Source organism: Molossus molossus, unplaced genomic scaffold (genome assembly GCF_014108415.1).
Source record: "Molossus molossus isolate mMolMol1 unplaced genomic scaffold, mMolMol1.p scaffold_m16_p_9, whole genome shotgun sequence".
In the NCBI taxonomy this organism is placed as follows: domain Eukaryota; kingdom Metazoa; phylum Chordata; class Mammalia; order Chiroptera; family Molossidae; genus Molossus; species Molossus molossus.
This window is the reverse complement of record NW_023425403.1, coordinates 96757350-96778089: the sequence shown is the minus strand read 5'-3', so window position 1 is coordinate 96778089 and position 20740 is coordinate 96757350. Positions and strand designations below refer to the sequence as shown.

The 20740-nt window shown below is 33.9% G+C and overlaps 1 protein-coding gene across 2 annotated transcripts in view; it reads left to right on the top strand.

Annotated features, from left to right (window-relative positions):
* INTS6 (integrator complex subunit 6) overlaps nt 1-20740 on the top strand; it is a 106100-nt gene that overhangs the window by 3200 nt on the left and 82160 nt on the right. The window contains exons 1-2 of one of the 2 annotated variants that reach the window (XM_036250508.1): nt 17645-17760; nt 19838-19927. Coding sequence is in view for 1 of the 2 variants with exons in the window: in XM_036250507.1 (XP_036106400.1) it covers nt 19838-19927 (90 nt within the window). In the remaining variant the exon portion in view is untranslated. Of the gene's footprint in view, nt 1-17644; nt 17761-19837; nt 19928-20740 lie in introns of those variants that run through there. The other variant, XM_036250507.1, reaches the window with a different exon arrangement.

Sequence of the window (20740 nt, the reverse complement as noted above, 5' to 3'; positions counted from 1 at the left end):
TCTAATTGCACTCCCATTGTTTAATTAAGTAAATGTGTATTTTCTTACCACATTAATCTTTGTTTCCCTCTCTCTGTGTTGCTTTATTTTGCAACTCAGTATTTTAGGCAGATTTGCCATGAATTTTTCACTTTGTTTCTATAAATGTAGTTCTTTCCCTTTCAGATTTCTTTGTTATATGTAGTGCTATACAATCTTCCATTGGTTAAGGATTTGATAGCAATTTCTTTCAGTTCAAATACAAATTTGAAACTTGCCATTATTTGGTTATCCTTTTTTTTTTGGTTGTCAGATTGTCAGCATATAGCAGAACTATTGATTTCCTGTTTTTCTGCATCACATTTCAAAAGTTTGAAAGGCATTTAGACACATATACTTCCTACAAGCTAATTAAAAATGTTTCTTAGGGTGCTTCCTTAGAAAAACTGATTATCATGGAGAGGCTGAGGACATTTGTAATTTAAACTTGTGTTTTCCTTTTCCTAGTTGCCATCTTCCAGTGGAGATCACTTAAGTTCTTATCTATAAAGCTTACAGAAAGTTTGAGGTTGAAGGTGGTCCTGCTGTGCTGTTAACACTTTGACCAAGAGAAGAACCTGGAGATTAGGATGTTTTTGCATATAAAGATTTATTAATTTAACAAGGGGGAGAGATAATAATCTCTTTCTCAGTTAATTTTGATGAATAAGGAAAGAGGCAAGGAGTAACATTAATACTTAAGTCGAATTGGAACATAAAAATGACACTAATATTAAACTAATTTAGGAAGCCACAATTTTCAAATGAAAATGATTGAGTGAAGTGTTTAGTGAAAAGAAAACATTTTTCCAGAAGATAATTTTCATCATAAGACTTTCTCTTGCTAATTTAGATAGTACACATTTATAATTCAATGAAAGGATAAACTGAAGAATTTTGGATATCTCAAGTAATTAATACTAAATATAGTTCATGCATTCTTTGTAAAAGTACTTTGTATCTGTCTATTTTCTGTGGAATACCTTTATTCTGTAATCTCTGTTTTTACATCAATACTTCCTTTCAACATACTTTATATTAGGATTGGTTGAGCCCACAGTGCTAAATACTTGTATCTAGTCACAATAATTGAAGGAAATGAGAAAAAGCTGACCTAGATGAAAGCATATTGATTTTATAGAGTATCTGAAAAACTATTAGGTTTATAAATTTTTTAAAATATCTAAATGTGGGCGTGTGTGTGTGTGTATGGCATAGATACTGCCACACCTGCTCCCCCCACATACATGCACATATATGATTTTTCCATAACCAAAGTAATTTTAATGTCTGTTCCATCTGTTAATTTAGTTAGCATACCTCCAAATAAAACATCTTTGAGATATTAGCTAGGATACTAACAGAATTGGCAGGGCCTCAGTAAGGTTAGAGTAGCTGAGACCAAGAATGATTCTTGGTGTTTTCCTCAAGTACTTTGGATATCCTACTAAAAAATTCCTTGCATATACAAGTACTTATAAATATTTAATTTTGATAATCAGTACTATTTGCTGATATTTCTACAAATTTTCAACATTGTCCCCCACCCCCCCTTTTAAAATTAGGTTCCAGTTAGATTGAGATGTTAAATATTATTCTGGTTTGTAATTCATCGTTTTTGTCACTAAACTGATTCCATACTCCTACTACTTAATATACTGTGGATTAGATTGTTTCAGGATGTAGAATGGTACCTGACCTACTACTCTGTGTCCTCTCTGAAGGTAATCTTTGACCAGTACCCTGAAGTGAGATATAACACGTGTTTAATTTTTTGAGGATTTTCAATGCCAAGAGTTCACTTCATTGGAAAATGGTGGCTTTTGGACAAGATTAAATAGAATGAATCTTAGTGAGAATAATTTTAATCTTCAGAATAAAGAACATTTTGTGAACTTAGCAGGAAATTCAGATAGAATTCTAAAAATACTTTTTCCATTTCTTTACCCAAGCACTGCACATTTAGTACTCAGATAGTACAAAATACAGGCTTCTCTTAATATTGGTAGGTCAAATAATGAACATTTGATTCCCATTTGGATTTTTGGTTTCCCATAGGCTGTCAACAAAAGTATTGACAATAGTTTGGTATTTATCGACCTATAGACATCCTTTCAAACCACAGTAGTTTATACTTGAACATGCTACTGTGCTGAATGTGAACTGGAAACACAGTGGTGGATTATATTTGGTAAATTTTTTAAGTTCCTGAATATTTTTCCTAAATTTTAAATTGTGGTCAAAGAATATATAACATCAGATTTACAGTGTTAACCATTTTCATGTGTATGGTTCAGTAATGTTAAGTACATACACATTGTTGTGCTACCAGTGGAACTTTTTCACCTTGCAAAACTGAAACTCTATGCTCATTAAACAATAACTCCTTATTTTCCCTTCCTCAGCTTCTGGCAGCTTCCATTCTGCTTTCTGTCTTTATGAATTTGACTACGCTAGAGATACCTTTTATAGGTGGAATCATACAGTACCGTTGACCTTTGAACAATGCTGGGATTACCTATCCCTGCTTTTGATTCCCCTATTACTTAACTACTGATAGTCTACTCTTGACTGGAAGTATTACTGATAACAATTAACACATATTTTGTACGTTGTAAGTGTTATATGCTGTATTCTTACAATAAAGTAAGATAGAGAAAAAATGGTAAGGAAATCATAAAAGACGTTTACAGTAAGTTTATTAAAAAAAACAAGCATAATTGGACTCATGCATTCAAGCCCATGTTCAAGGGTCAACTGTATTTTTCTCTTTGCGACTGGCTTATTTCACTGAGTTTAATGTCCTCCAAGTTCATACATGTTGTAGCATGTGTCAGGATTTCATTACTTTTAAAGGCTTAATAATATTTCATTGTATGTTTATATTACACGTTGCTATCCATTCATGTGTCAATGGACACTTGGGTTGCTTCCACTTCTTGGCAATTGTGAATAGTGCTGCTATTAACATGGTGTGCAAATGTGAAAGGTCTTGTGTTCAGTTCTTTTGAATATATACCTTGAAGTGCAGTTGAATCATATGGTAAAACTTTAAATTTTTGAGGAACCGCCATATTGCTTCCCATGGTGGTTGCACTATCTTATATTTCCACTACCAGTGCACAGGAATTACAATTTCTCCACATCCTCGTCAACACTTATTTTTGTTTTTCTCATATTAGTCATCCTAATGAGTGTCAGGTGACATCTCATTGGTTTATTTGCATTTACCTAATTATGTTGAGCATCTCTTCATATACTGGTTGGACTTTTGTTTATTGGCTTTGGAGAAATGTTTATTCAAGGCCCTTGCTCTTTTTTTTAAGATTGTTGATATTAATTCCTTATCAGATGATGTAATTTGCAAATATTATCCCATGTTCCACAGGGATTGCCTTTTTTACTCTATTGATTGTGTCCTCTGATGCACAGAAGTTTTAATTTTTGATTTAGTCTAATTTATCAATATTTTCTTTTGTTACTTGTGCTTTTGGTGTCATATCTAAGCAATCATTGCCAGATCCAATGTCTTTGAAGCTTTTCCCTATATTTTGTTTTAGGAGTTTTAGGTTTAGGTCTTACGTTTAAGTTTTTAATCTATTTTGAGTATATTTTTATATATGGTGTAGGGTAAGGTTCCAACTTCTTTGTTTTGCGTGTGGACATCCAGTATTCCCAGCACCATTTGTTGAGATTGTCCTTTCTCTACTCAGGTCTTGACAGGTCCCTGAACTTTTATTTTTTTAAATTTTATTATATTAAAACATTTTTATTTATTTTTTGTTAATCCTCACCTGAGGATATTTTTTCCATTGATGTTTAAGAGAGAGTGGAAGGGAGAGAGGCAGGGAGGGCAGGGGGAGAGAAACAGCAATGTGAGAAAGATACATGAATTGGTTGCCTCCTGCACATGCCCCAACCAGGCTGGGAATCGAACCTGCAACTCAGATATGTGCCCTTGACAAGGAATCAAACCCTCAACCTTTTGTTGTATGGGCCGATGCTTTAACCACTGAGCACACTGGCCAGGGCAGTCCCTGAACTTTTAAGCCTCTTAAAATTATTTTCGATAATTATTATTGGCTGATAGAGGACTCTACAATCAAGCTCGCTTAAATGTTTTTTCTCTTTATTTGTGAAAGAAGAGGAATGGCCAGGAATGTGAACATTGGAATCCCAGTCCTGACCTTAACGTTTGCATTACTTGGTAACATTGGGCAGTCACTTGACCACCCCGTCTCTCTGCTGCTTCATATTCCAAATTGCCAATAATGAAGCCATTGTATTGTTATAGAATCAATGAGAAGTTTGATGAGAGGATTAAATGGGATGGTATAGTAAAATGTTTTAAGATTATGAAGTGCTTGCTCAGTAAGACACAAAGCATACTTTTCCCATCAATAGATTAGTTTATTTACCTCTAGTTTTCTGTTAGATTTCAGCTTAAAATTTGAAGTTAACAATTATAAAATCAAGTGATATGTTAAGCTGATTTTTATTACATGGTTTAAAGTCTATTACTGGTATAGTAAGTGTCTACACACACACACACACACATATAAATATAAATATATATATACATATAAGTATATATGTATATGTGTATATATATATATTTAATCCTCACCTGAGGATATTTTTTCTGTTGATTTTCAGATAGAGTGGGAGGGAGAGAGAGAGAGAGGGTGAGAGAAATCGATGTGAGAGAGACAGATTGGTTGCCTCCCACACGACCCCAACCAGGGCTGGGGATTGAACCATAACCAAGGTACATGCCCTTGATTGGTATTGAACCCGTGACTCTCTGGTCCGTGGGCTGTTGCTCTAGCCACTGAGCCAAACTGGCCAGGGCTAAGTGTCTATTTTTTATTGGGCTTTGTATTTTTTGGGAAGCAGTGTGAAAAGTAAATACTATAACTTGGCCACAGTTGTCATAATGGCAATTGATAAATGGGATAAAGTACAGGGATAGTGGGGATTTTTTTGTTTGTTTTTTGTTTTAATTGTTAAGTGAAAGCTGGATATAAATAGTACAGCAGGTAAATCAGGAAGTCATTGTTTTACAGCACATGCTTTAGGATTCTTTCAAAGATGGAGCGCCCCCTAGTGAATTTAATATGAGATTTACACAAGTTTTGATTTGTAAGGAAGCTTTGAGTAGCACATTTGTTGGATAAATCAAGGGATATTTTAATAAGGTTAGATTGAGCTCAAAGTAGCATAAAATGGATATGATTTATTTCCATTGAGCATTAATTTTAAAGGTGGTAATTTAAATTAAAAAATTGGGAAATTTTATTTGCTTTGAAAACACTTGCTATAAATTTTCTTCATAAGTTTACACTCTAAATCTATTTTCTAAAGGATCAAAAACTACCCTGTCATAATCTTTCAAAGCAAGTGGAAAACAAAAATGACATCATTGCATTCTTAATTAGAAATAATTAAAAAGAAATAAGTAAAAAAGGCAAAAGTAATAGGTTCTTCCTCTTCAAAGAGAATTTTATTTTTCTTTCATACAAGAGGATGTCAATAATTATGTATTAAATTATGTACAACTGAAAAAAGGCCATGAATAAATCTAATATTTGAATGAAAGAATTATTCAAGTATTTTTAATTGATTTAAGATCATTTGTGGTCAGAATTAGCTAAAAGGAAAGTTTATTATGTTCATGTCATGGATTTCTTCAAAGAGATTGTGCAATATTTTATAACTTGAGATCTTAAATATTAAAAATTATGTAAAGCCATCATAATCCTTGACCCAAATTTATAATCTATAAATAAAATAGTCTTGGTGGGCTTTTTTTTTTTTTTTTTGGTCACATAAACCAGCCATTTTTTTTTTTTTTTTTAATTAAAACAATTTCCTTATATAATTTAGTTTTTGTTTTGTCGTATTATTAATCTATTTAACTTAAGCATGCTCTTTAGACCATAAACAAAATACCGAAGTTTTTTTGGTTTTGTTTTAGGTTGTAGTTATTCCCTGATCTCTCTTCTCATTAACCTTTTATTGAAATACAACTTAATATACTGTTCTTAAGTCTGAAACTTAGTCTGAATTTTTATATACACTCTTGAAAAAAATTGAACTGTGCATCTACTGACGGAACTTTTTGTTGGACTTTCTTTTTTTTTTTATCCTCACCCAAGGACATTTTTCCATTTTTTGTTCAGATAGAGTGGGAGGGAGAGAGAAACATCAACGTGAAAGGGACACATTGAGTGGCTGCCACCCACATGACCAACCAGGGCTGGGGACAAACTACAACCAAGGTAGGTGCCCTTAGAGGGAACCGAACCCTGGTCTCTCTGGACCGCGGGCCGACGCTCTAACCGCTGAGCCAAACTGGCCAGGGCTCGTTGGATTTTCTATAAGTATTATGGTTATTGTCTCATAGGGCTTTGGAATTTAAAGTGATGTTAGGAGTTTATTCCATCTCTTTCTTTTTATAGATGAAGAATGTAAGGCCTAGAGAAGTTACAGTACTTGATTTCTTTATATTTCTGAAATATTTTAAAAATTATAGCCCTGATGGTTTGGCTCAGTGGTTAGAGCGTTAGCCTGTGGACCAAAGAGTCATGGGTTCGATTCTGGTCAAGGGCACATACCTCGGTTGCTCTTTGTCCCTGGCCCTGGTTGGGGTTGTGCGGGAAGCAGCCCGTTGATGTGTCTCTCTCACGCTGATATATCTCTCTCTCCCCTCCCTCCACTCTATCTGAGGATAAATGAAAAAATGTCCTCAGGTGAGGATTGAAAAACAAGAAAGAAAAAACAAATTGCAATTGTGTATGGAATAGTTATGCAGATGTTATTAGTAATTTATATAATATTTAAGAATAACTTAAAGGCATAACCAGTAGAATTGAGCCCTTTTTTTGAGAGGTATGTCTATAATTCTCTAATGAAATATGCATTCTTTCAGTTCCTCTGAAAACCAGGCATTTCATTTTGTCAGTGTGTTACATTTAGTCTTTCTTGTAATACCCTATTAAAATATGGTTAGATTCAGATGGATTTCTCCCCCACTCCCTTGTTTGGGAAAAATAAGAATATGAATGTGGAAGATAGTTGACAGAATTTTTTTTACTAATATTAGTTTAAGGCCTAGATGCTAATATATGTATATATTTAATGGCACCTTTTGATTTTTTTATTTTCTACTTTATTACATTTCTGATGTAGTTAGTTAATATAGAACTAACTGTTAAGCTAGTCAATTAATTTACTTTTCCACTGTAGTATGCCAGCCAATATTAGTGCTATAATTTTAACTTTCTTCTTGGCCAGTTTTGTAATTAGTTAACTACTATGTTTCTTTTCACATAAGATAATTTTGGAAATCTCTAATCGTTGTGTTTTAAGATTCAGAAAAATCTGCTTAGTTCTATGAATTCCCACTGCATCCCCATGAGTTCTAGGCCAGTCACGTAACCTCTCAGCCTTAGTTTTCCTCATTAGGGAAATGGGATGAAAGTATATATCTTGAATTATTGTGGTAAAGATTAAGTAATATGCAACATAATGTATTATTTTAACATGTATTACCATTTTTGTGAATTTTCTTTTATTTGAATTTTAAAAATTGGAATTATGGTTACATAGAGTATTTCTCCAGCTTCTTTAAGAACAAGAAGTATGATACTGGATGAACTGCTTCATTAGAACAGACTGTGCCTGGCTCTGCCACTTACTAGCTTATGTTATATTTATAAATCCCTTAACTCACTGAGTTTCAAATTCCCTACCCACAAAATGGTGATGATACCAATCTTGAAAATTTTTCTAAGAATTAGAAAGAATAGAAATTATTTTTTTACAAAAATTTTATTTAAATTTTTTTTTCTTCATTGATTTTAGAGAGAAAGGAAGTGAGAGGGAGAGAGAGAGAGAAACATCGATGAGAGAGAACATCAATTGGCCGCCTCCTGCATGCCCCTCACTGGGGGTCGCGCCAACAACCTGGGCATGTGTCCTGACCGGGAATCGAACTGGTGACCTCTTGGTGCATGGGTTGATGCTCAACTACTGAGCTACACCAGCCAGGTCAAAAATTTTATTTAGACTTTTGTTGTTGGAATCCCAAATCCAAACTCAACTATGTAGAAATATTTGTTAATTTTTTTTTTTTTTTTTTTATCCTCACCCGAGGACATTTTTCCATTCTTTGTACAGATAGAGTGGGAGGGAGAGAGAGGAAGGGAGAGAGAGAGAGAAACATCGACGTGCAGGGGCACATCGAGTGGCCGCCACCCGCACGACCAACCAGGGCCGGGGACAAACTGCAACCGAGGTACGTGCCCTTAGCGGGAACCGAACCCGGGTCTCTCCGGACCGCAGGCCGACGCTCTAACCGCTGAGCCAAACCGGCCAGGGCGAAATATTTGTTAATTGTCATGCATGTTTGAGATATGGTAGAAATGCAGGTGATGATGATTACCATCAACTCTAATAGTATGGTAAACATTTAATAGGGTAAAGCCTTCTAATTTGAAACCTTTGAGAAAAAAAAAACAGTAAAAGTTGTTTTGTATAATTCATTATTAGAAGCTAGTGTTAGCTATTCAGTGGGTCCAGCTAAAGTGAAATTTCTTGCCATAGATACACAATGGCTTTTGGTTTTGAATTGAAGCTCTATAAAATACTTTCCTGTTGGTGTTACAGAGGTCGTTTCCACAAAATCTGTTTCTTGTTCAAAAACAGTTAATAACAGTGAGCACTTAAAAAAAGTCACTGACTTTCAGAGCAAGAAAGGTTTTAAGCTTCTTTGAAGAAATTTAAATCCAAGTTCATTTCTAGGGCTTTGTAACAGTGTGTTTTAGAATTCAAGTTGGTGATGGATGGGATAGGAGAGAAGGGAGGAGGTTTTTGTCCAGAAGAAATGTCTAATGTAGGTTTATTATGGGGGGGAAACAAAACAGGATAAGCCTAGGAAGGATTTTTTTATGTGACGATATTTCTTTTTTAGGGCATATGTGATTTGAAATGTGATTATTGGTATATTGAGAGATAGTTGTACATAAATTGTATTTTAACTTATAATTAAGAGGATTAGTTGTAGTCAAAGGACAAACTTATATCAGCCTAGTAATGTCTTAGCACCAGTCTCTATGTACTCTGACCATTTTTATCTGTGCCTTAAAAGGGTATGACATTTTAATATTTTTTTATCCATAGTTTTGCACAGAGAAGCTAGAGGACTCATTGGCGAAGGTCCTTGGAAGGATTAAATCATCTAGTTTATTGTAGAAATACAAACAGTTCTGAGTATTGAGAAAAAGTGATTGTAGCCCTGGCTAGTTTGGCTGAGCGGTTAAAGCGTCGGCCTGCGGACCAGAGTTCCAGGTTTGGTTCCTGCTAAGGGCACATACCTCAGTTGCAGTTTGTGTCTGGCCGTGGTTGGGGTCGTGTGGGTGGCAACCAACCAGTTGATGTGTCTCTCTCACATCAAGGCCCCCCCCCCCCACCTCCCGCTCTATCTGAAGATAAATGCAAAAATGTCCTCTGGTGGGGATAAAGAAAAAAAAGAGATTGTAGCAATAGCTATTAAGTAATATAATTTGTAACTAGTGAAAGGATTGATACTAGCATGTTAAATGAATACTTTCCCTTTGTCTTAAACCTGGTAAACCTAATTAAATATTAGGAAACACCAACAAGGTCTTCCGGGTATTATGAAATTTAAACACTGGAAGCATCCAAACAATTATTCTGAAAGGATTAAAACAATAGGTTATTGTCTTTGATAATAGATTATTTATAATCACTGGGATTGAAGATGATTGAGTATTCAGTGTTCTGTGAAAGGTTGGCTATGAAAAAACACAGTGGGTGATGTTACAAAGGTTAGGTCTGTAAGATCATGACAGGCTGTAGTACTTTGGATTCTTAGGAATAAGCAAAACAGTCTTGGCCTCTGGTAATGCCTTAGTTGTGATGATTCTTGATCATTTATGTACTTTGGCAGGTAACAACTAATGTAAAATTAGGAATTTTTGTTGTCCCATTTCTCAAATTATTATTATTATTTTAAATTTTTTTCTTTATTGATTTTAGAGAGAGAGGAAGGGAGAGGGAGAGAGAGATGGAAATATTAGTGAGCAAGAACATCGATTGGCTGCCTCCTGAATGCCCCCCCTGGGTATCGGGCCTACAACCTGGGCATGTGGCCTGACCAGGAATCGAACCAGTGACCTCTTGGTGCATGGGTCGATACTCAACCACTGAGCCACACTAGCTGAACTCAAAATGCATTTAGTTTAATGATGCATTTTGAGGGAACACCAGTGATTCAGACACTGAGCCACACCGGCCAGGCCCATTTCTCAAATTGTTAAATTACAAAGAAAAACCAAGAAATTGCCTCCAGAACATTGGGCCTAAATTAGGTAGTAGAAAGAGTAAAGGTCTTTACATCTAAATTGTATTGTTAACCCGTAATGGGTAATGTGTAATACCAAACAAGATTTCTCTATTTTATGTCAATCCTAATGTAAAAAAGTTGTCATGTTCTTAGAATTTCCAATCTAAAATGTAACAATCTGCAGTCATCTATGTATGATGTCTACTTTTTCAGGAGTTCCTTTCCAAGGTAAAATCTTTGTGGATTTATATGTATTAGTTAGGAAGGCTTATAAAAACTTTTTTAAACAGTAGGCACAAATATGTGGATAGTTTTTCCAAAATGTCATCTACTTGGAAAATTTTAAATCAATATATACTTTGGAAGGTATTTAGCAGAAGCATGAATAAATGTTTGAATTGTAATCTAGCAAGAATGGATTTCTAGAAACTTGTTGCTCAAGTATCTATGCGTATGTAATGGATTTAGAGAAATTTAAATGTTTCTTTAAAAAAATCTTACTGAAATTAGATTATTACCCATAGTCCTAGAAAATGAAAAACCATGTTGTTGTTTTTTATAATAGGGCCCCTTAACATTAATCATGTATTATGATTTATTTTATTAAATTATTTTCAGATTGGCCTCAGCTCTAGTATAAGGGAAACTATAGACTCAGTTTTCCCAAGTACTTGTCATGAGTTTTTTTTTTTTATTATTGAATTGCATGCTTTATTGCTAAATTTACTGATATGCAACACTTACTAGGCAGTTGCCTTCAGTTGCTTGAAGATAAGTTGCTTCAGTGTCTTGAAGATAATGTTATAGTTGAATTCCATCTTTTTTGTACGACAGCTGTTGTGTATGTGAATGCTTTGAGAGCATATTCATATTTAGAGTGTGCATGTTTTTAAGAAGAAAGTAACCATAATGGTTAAAGGTGTGATATAACCAGACTTCTGCAAAGGTAGTATCTGTAGATTAGTGGTAATCAATAACCCAAGTAGATGATTAATCTCAATAGAATAGGCAGATCTGTATGATTTATTGTAGTCAGATTAATTTTCAACATCATTGTTATATAACTTTACTTAGAAAATTTGTTTTTATCTTGGCTTTTATTTTTTTACTTTTTTTTTTTTTTTGGCCATGTTTCTAAGATGTTTATTATTACATAGTTTGTTGGAATAATTTTTTCCAAATTAATATTATCCAATCCATTTCATATAATGGATATCTTAAGTTCTTTATCCAGATGTTGGTATTTATGAAGTTATATTTCTGGTACCATTAATTACTCTTTAAATGCCAGTATAAACGCTATTTGGCTGCTACTACTTTTAAATATTGCCAGTATTTGCTAGAGTAATCTTATTCAAATTTTGTATTCCAGTTCAAATGTAAAATTCAAATTCTGTGAAATTAAGTATTTTATATTTTAAGTATATTAAATTTACATTACTGTCCTTTGATGCAGTAATACTTAGCTTTATCAATTATTGAGTTTTCTTAATTTTTTTCACACAGTTTTCTAGTTCTTGTAGTTGATACTTCTTGTTTCATTACTATTTGGTTTATTATTTAAATTAAATTCCAGGATATTGCTTCTTAGTCATTATATTAAATAAATATATGGGAGTCTCTCCTGCTTTTCCCAGTCTTAATTTTTCATTGTTTTTAATGTTATATTTTTAACACAAGGAATTATATGGTTAGGTAAAGGAACCATATTGATATACAATTGTATAATGGAATTACTTGAAACTAAAAATATATTTCTTTTAATGTGGAGTTTTGTTTTGGTTTTTTTTTTATCCTCACCTGAGGACATTTTTCCATTTTTTTGTTCAGATAGAGTAGGAGGGAGAGAGAGGAAGAAAGAGAGAGAGAGAGAGAGAGAGAGAGAGAGAGAGAGAACATTGATGTGAAAGGGACACATTGAGTGGCTGCCACCTGCATGACCAACCAGGGCCGGGGACAAACTGCAACCAAGGTACATGCCCAAACCGGCCAGGGCTTACTGTAGAGTTTTAACATTTTTTAAATAGCTATAGACCTTAATATATTCTAAGATCCTAGATTTTTTACACTAGCAGGTTAAGTTTTACTTTTGGATACTAAGCACCTTTTAATTTTGAATGGCCATGGGTGAAGGTTCAAGCAGTATAGACAGTTACGCAGATGCCCACTTCCATTCTACACAGGCAGCCATATTAATCAGTTTGTAACGTATCTTTTAGAGAGATTTTGTATGTAGTCAAAGGTATTACTTTAAAAGCACTAATTTTTTAACATGAATATTTTAGCATTTTTACAACAAAAGACTCATTAATGCTGCACCACTTGAAAAATTAACTATAAATAATAATCTTGCTGAATTCTAAAATAAACATAAAATTGGTCATTTTGGCCTTGGAATATTGATTTAAATGTACACCTCTCAGGCCTTTATTGACTTATATATTATATTTTTGCTTGGAATGTGTAATTAACCTGTTGTATATTCACCCCTGAAATATAATGATTCTCCTCAACCTTTAAAAAAGTGGCTACACGGTATTAATGACAATGAATTACTGAATAAAAAATATAATTATTAAATATAATTAGGACTGTGATTTCATAGATCTTACTACTACAGTTTTAGGCTAAAATAAAAAAATGGAACTGACTTGAAGAATATTAAATATGTAAATATTAGTACAGGTCATAATAAGATTGAAAATATTCTGGTTGTGTTTTGCAAATGTTGAAAGAGCAATACTGAACTAAATGTTATTTATTTTAGTTGTGTTGCAAAGTATGTATTAAAAGTTTTTCTCAGTTATGTATAGTTGTAATAGTGTTTATTATCTGTATTATAATTAGTAAGTTTTTGGATGTGAATTGTATCCTTAAATACTTTTAGAAATAGGTTTAAAGTAGAAGAATATTATATTTATTATTGATGTTTCCATATTTTATATTTTCTTTATAGAATCTGAATTCTATAGGAATTATATAAAAAGTTTCTAAATGAATATGAGGTGGTTTGTCACATTTTAAGAAACATTTTGTCTTTATTATCTATGGTAGTAGAGGAAAGTAGGATAGAAAAAGCAGGTTTCATTTCATATTTTTATTTTTGAAGTAGATTCTATAAAGATGTAAATAAAGAAAACCTAAAGATCTAATCTAGCTACTTAACCATTATAAGAACTTTAAGAGCAGTCCTGCTTAGTACTTGTTCAATATATGCATGAAAACCTTTAGTGGTAGTAGGTATTTCTCAAGGCGGCCCTTCCCATCTTTTTTGCTTGTTGTTTCTTTTATTTACTTGAAGAGGAAGATTCAGATTGAAAAAACCCAGACTGTATCTGAAAGTTCTGATATTTTGCTAAGTGATATTATTTTAGCCTAGGTGTATAAGATGTTAATACATCTTAACATCTATTTTGTTGATTGCTGTTGGCCAAAGCTTTCCTAGCATATAGCAAAATAGCTAGATAGTAAGTAAGAGGTGTAGATTAACTGAATATGCTACCACAGGAGAGCCAGAGAACTCACCTTTGGTACACATTTTCCCAGCAGAAGCCTTAAGCCATGGGAAAAGTGTAGCATACATGGGCACTTGGTTGTCCTTGTGGGATTGTTCACAGGACTGGTAGCATGGTGCCAGTGAAAGAAAACGTGAGCCCTTTGGTCTTAGAGTAGAGTAGCAACTCAAAGTTTTCTAAATGCTCAGGGCTGCCTTCCTTTTGCTTCAGAAGACAATAGCTAAGACTTGTTTTAAGGCAATAAAATTCCTGTGTCCCCTCCCCCAAGTACATTGATAGTTTGGGGGTAAACTTTAAAATTCTGATTTTGAGAACCAGGCTAGTTTATATTTGAGGAGAAATTAACCTTATTTATACATTTTCTTTGCAAAAGGTTTAAACATTTCAAAAGCATTTTTTTTTACAAAAATGAAATAGTTTCTAGTCCCTAAGTAGGTAAGTTCTTTAATTTTCTTATTGGTACTGTGCCTTAATTGAATTGTTATTGAGAGTATATAAATGAAAATTTTTACTTTATAAAAGCTCTTTTACCTGAAGCTTTTGACCAATACTAAAATGAAATTTTTTAAGTGACAGGATTTCCATTAGCAAATAGCTCTAGAGGTAGAATATTATACTTTGCACTAGATTTGCCAAGAACCACTGCTTTCAGAGTAAAAAATCTTGAGTTTAATTCTGCTAATGGCAAAAGTATACTTTTAGTCCCTCTACTGGCTGCCTTTGTTGCAGCAGAGCTTATTTATTTATTTATTTATTTAGATCTTATAATAACTAAACAAAAGTCTGTTTATAACTTTATGACCAAGGTGAATTTTGAGGGAAATTCTAATATGGACTATTTCCCAGTTTATGTTTCATAAACATACTTATTAAGAATAAAAATTTAAAATAGTTAACAACTAAAGGTAAAGATTTGAGAATATCTCAAATCCATAGGTGGAATGAAAATGATCATATTTTTCTTTACCTTATTTCTACCTTTGATCTTTATCTAAATTTTGAAAAATTTGAAGCCATTAAAGAACTTCATATTTTATCTTTATTTGTGTATATACTCTCTGAAGGTTGGTTGAAGTTTTATAGTTTTTAAAAGTAAACACTGATATATATTACATTTTGTTTCAGTGTGTTTTTGTTGGGAGATATATTGATTTATATACTATAGAAGAATTGATGGGTAAGAAATTACAGCAACAGAAACCAAGTAAAGGAATAGTCCTGTAGTTAATTTTGCTGCAGATAGAATATATTAAATAAAATTAAACTGTAACACCATTCATTGTTGGGTGAATAATAGCATAATCCATGTTGGTGTAGAATTATTAGCTGCTACCAACAGGACCTTCAGGTGCTGTTGAAAGATCTTGTGATTTGGAGTTGAATTAAGGTTCTGGCTTTGCCAGTTACCAGATAGGTGACTCTAGGTTATATCATTTAATCTCTCTGAATACTTACTTACCTTACCAAGTTTTTTAGGATCAAATGAGGTAATTCTTTATTATTGTTAATATTATTATTAAATACATGGTTATTACAGTAAGTTCAGGAATAGCCTCTGGAGAAAGTACTATGTATATAAAACTGTAGTAAAATTTGAACTAAAAACTTCACTTTTTTGTCAAGGAAAAAGTAACTGAATTTAGTGTTTGAATTTAGCTTAAATGTAATAACTCACAGACTTTAGCTAAATTTGAATGCATTTTAACTTGATTTTTAGACATTGTGGTTCTTAAGAAAGTATGTTAGTTTTTAGATTGATATCATCATCTATAAAGTTCTTAATACACCATTGATCATTGTTCTTTAATTATAAATATGACCAGTTCTCTGGTTTCTGGAATATAATTTTCAGTGTGCTTATATAGAAATAAGAATAGATGGATGTCATACTTTTGGTCAGAAAATATTACTGACTTAGGTTAAAATGTAGATATGAGCCCTGGACTGTGTTAGAGCATCGTATGTCAGTGGTTAGAGTGTCAGTCTGCATACCTAAGGGTCTTGGGTTTGATTCCCTATCGAGAAAACATACTTGGGTTGCAGGTTAGACCCCTGGCCTTGGTGGGGGCAGTGCAGGAGGCAGCCAATTGATGTTATTCACATTGATGTTTCTCTGTCTCTCTTTCTCTCCCTCACTCTTTCTCTCTCTCCTTCCCTTCCTTTTTCTCCCTCCCTTCTACTCTCTAAAAAGCAATGGAAAAGTATCCTCAGGTGAGGATTAACAACAACAAAAAGTACAGAGACACTACAGCAAGTCTTTGGTCCATGCTGTGGTGGCTTTAAGAGATTTGCTGATTTGCTTTTGAAAGGCAAGTCAAAGTTTTAGCTTAAGGGTGAAATCAAGAAACAGTAGTTTTGAAGATATTAGGACATCTTGGTTTTCTTTATCTTCCTTAGCCAATATTTTAGCTCCAATGGTATTTGTAGAGACCAGGAGAGAAAATTCATTGTTATATGTACAAAGGTACATACATTTATTATGCATGAGAATAGAGATTATGTGTTACACACCTAATAGCATGCCTGCTGTATGGTAGCCACTGGTAGGTGTTTGAATGACAAACATGAATGTGATGGACTGTTATGGCTGGACAGATAGAGGAGGGAGGTAGTGTACCCTTGTAGCCTAGCAAGTTCATGAGTTATGTGTTAAGTTTGGGAAGCACTCATTTATACTGAGGTCAAGGTAACAGCATAACTATACATTTTAAGTTTATTGGAGTTTGAGTTATTTTAAAAGGTTCTGTGAACTTGGACAGGTTTGTATTAGGTTTTAAATTAGTGAATAATGAATATTTATGTGCCTGGTGCTTTAAAATTTTGTGCTCAGGGCTGAGGAAGAAATGTGACATGATCCTTGCCTTCATTGTACTGAAACACATGAAACAATAGCAAATAATACAAGGTGGTGTACTTTGAAAAAATTTTAGTAGGAACACACAACAAAATTTACCATCTTAACCATTTTTTAAAAAATGTTTTCATTGATTTTTTTTGAGAGAGGAAGGAAAAGAGAGGAACATTGATATGAGAAACATCAGTGGGCTGCCTCCTGCACGCCCCCTACTGGGGATCGAGCCTGAAACCCTGGCATGTGCCCTGACCAGCAATGGAACCAGGACCTCTCAGTCCATGCGACAACGCTCAATCTACTGATGGCCGGGCCCATCTTAATCATTTTTATTTATTTATTTATTTATTTATTTATTTATTTATTTATTTATTTATTTATTTATTTTATCTTCACCTGAGGACATTTTCTATCTTTTGTTCAGATAGAGTGGGAGGGAGAGAGGAAGAGAGAGAGAAACACTGACGTGAAAGGGACACATCGAGTGGCTGCCTCCCGCACGACCCAACCAGGGCTGGAGAAAACTGCAACCGAGGTACGTGCCTTTAGCGGGAACCGAACCTGGGCCTCTCTGGACCGCAAGCCGACGCTTGAACCACTGAGCCAAACCAGTCAGGGCCCATCTTAACCATTTTTAAGTGTACAGTGCAATAGTACTAAATATATTCACATTGTTGTACAAGGTGTTATGTATTTTAATTTAAAATAACTTGTTAAGGAGAGGATATATGCTATAGGGAAGTGGTATTCAAAATGTACTCCATGAAACCACTCTAAATCCAATTATATTTGAAGAAACATTTTATTTATATTATATTTATCTATGTTAAGTATAATATGAATACATTATATTTGTTTAACTTTGGTTTGAAAATTTTTACTATTAGAATTTGGAAAAGGAGATGGGTGTAATCATTTAAGGACAGAGTAACCAGGGAAGATTTCATGGAGAAGAGGAAGAATTAAACTGAGCCTTAAAAAATGATTAGGAATTGGATAGGCTGTAGGTAGGTAAAAGGAAAAGCATTCAACTTGAGGGAAGCAGTCAAAGCCCTGAGATAGGAATGAACATTGCCTGGTTATAGATCCATGAGAAGATCTGTATTAGAATTTATTATTGTTGTTGGGAGTGAATGGTATGAGAGGCAATGGAGTGTAATGTAATATTTCCAAAAATGTGTCCTATTTACCATGAATATTGTAGAGGAGGAAGGGTAGGTAAATTCATGTTTTATTCCTGCAAAGCTTCTGTAACATTTGAATGCAACTGCATTTGAAATTCTCTGGTTATATCCAACATATTTTATTTGATCAGAGGAAGCTTTCTCGATCTGGACACCAGTTTGAAAAATGTATATGCCACTTACAAGTTGTGTAACTTGATCAAGAAATGTAATCTACTGGACTCTGCACCCTGAGCACTTTATGATGGTTAGGTTATAATCACAATTACTGTATGTGAAAAAGTGTTGTAAATTCAACAAATAATGAGTATGTACTGTAATAAGCTAGTGATTGAGAGTTATATAAATGTGTAAGGGAGCCCTGGCCAGTTTTGCTCAGCGGTTAGAGTATTGGCCTGTGGTCCGGAGAGACCCAGGTTCAGTTCCCGCTAAGGGTGCATACTTCGGTTGCAGTTTGTCCCTGGCCCTGGTTGGTCTTGTGGGTGGCAACCACTGGATGTGTCCCTTTCACGTCGATGTTGCTCTCTCTCTTCCTCCCTCTCCCTCCCACTCTATCTGAACAAAAAAATGGAAAAATGTCCTCGGGTGAGGATAAAAAAAAAAAAGTGTAAGGGAAATGTTATAGACCCATAGAATAGTACATATAAAACCCTTCTATATCCTTGCTATTCTAAGTATGGTCTGTGCACATTAGCATCTCCTAGCTTTGTTAGATATGCAGAACTCTACTCTCCATTCCAGACCTGAATTAAAACCTGAATTTTATCAAGATCTCCAAGTGCTCCATGTGCACATTAAAATTTGTCATATGCTTTTTTACATCATATTCAGTAAAACTTCATTCTGTCCTTGAATGGTGAGAATTTAATACCTTTGATTTCAAACACCAGGTTTACCCTCTTGAAACTTCTACCCTTTGATTATAGTTTTATACAGACTGTGCTTAATATCTCAAATGAAAACCATTAATATGTAAAAGATCAGGTTATCTTATCGGAGCCCCTCAGGAGATATGTCACCTGGAATCAGTAACAGTGTTCATAGAATGACCTGACCACAGATTTGAATGGAACTTACTGAAGTTATTGCCCCTTATGTATAGAGCAGCGGTTCTCAACCTGGGGGTCGAATGACCATTTCACAGGGGTCACCTAAGACCATTGGAAAACACATCTTTCCGATGGTCTTAGGAACCGAGACACCGCTCCTCTATCCATCTCCAGGCGGGTCTGCCACATGCAGTTACTCCCACATACAACATGAGGAACTGTATTAAAGGGTCGCGGCATTAGGAAGGTTGAGAACCACTGGGCTATAGAGCTTTTGAGAGCTTTCTGCCACTGTGTTCCATTGTCACTGCTACTGTTTTTGTACTGTTCTCCAAGTAACCATCCTTCTTAATTTTAATTTTTTGTATTGGACTATTACTAATTTCATTAAGCTCAGAGTAGCCCTAGTGTTTCCATGGAAACAACTCTTAGATTAAATTACATGGTAATGTTCACCTACTATTTTGTCTTCTTTTCTAAGAAATTTCTCAGAAAATACCATCTATTCTTTTAATTTGTAATATCTAAATATGTTAAATTATTAGAACTGTGGAGTCCCTTTTAAGAAATAAAATACTTTTAGTTAGTTACATAAATATAAATGTTCACTGTAAAAATAAACAATGATGGAAGAAATGAAAAATTCACCTTTTTCTTCCACTCTTTTAAGGTTATCCTGTTTACTTTGTTTCCTTCTAATTGTTTTTAAGATACAAGAGTTATATACTATATTTAAAATTTAACAACAAGAAAGGGGGATTTATGTACTGTTCTGAAAATTGACTTTTTACTCAGAAAAAACAAGCTAATGCCTATACCTTAATATGATTAATGTGTTTGTTTGACATTAGGGAAGAAACCCCTTTTTCTTGGAGCCAGCAATAATTATTACAATTACTGATGGGAGCAAATTGACTACTACCAGTGGAGTCCAGGATGAGGTAAGTTCTCTTTATATCAGCATGGATTATGTAAATGCAGTTGAAAAAAATCTTTATTTTTATAGGCACTGCAGGATATTGAATACCTTTAAATAGATTCTGTTTTTGATTATTTGATGCCATCCGAGCCATCTAGTCTCCTAGCACTCATGTGTCTTTTCCGTTGTTTGTAGTAATGGCCTCTAAATTTTCTTCGGTAGGAATCTCTTGTGTGAAAAAGTTCTGAGCCTACCCCACCCTATTCATTATATGTGTGTTTTTGAGTTTATGTGAGGGTGACAGTATCAGTGCATACAGTAAATTTAGTCAAATGGAGACAGCATTCTAATAATTTCTTCCTATATTTCAGTGGATTGTCATGTGCATTCCACTGTGGACATTCCTAGAGTGTAGCAAGCCATGAGGAAGTTAAGAGTAGGAAAAGTGAAGGTTTTTGGACATTTTTATTCTAAGTCAAATATAATATAATAATAACCACACCTATTGTCTACTAGCATACATTACGCAGAGTTGGTTGTGTGTGATGTGATAGGGTGAATACAGTAGAATTATTTTAACTTGAAGTTGTTTTTATTGTAGTAGTTGAACAGCTCTTGAACATTATGTTTGTCTTTCAAAGTATGTTATAGGATGGAGATTGCATAGACTATTCTCTTTAGTGTTTGCATTTGCTTTAGAATCTTAACTTTAATTCTCATATTTACAGAGGGTTTGATTAAGTAAGAAAAGTGTAGTTTTTTAACTTCAGTGATTTTTAGCAGTACTTTTTATTTGTGTGACATTGTGGAATGAAAATTAGACATGGAGTCAGGA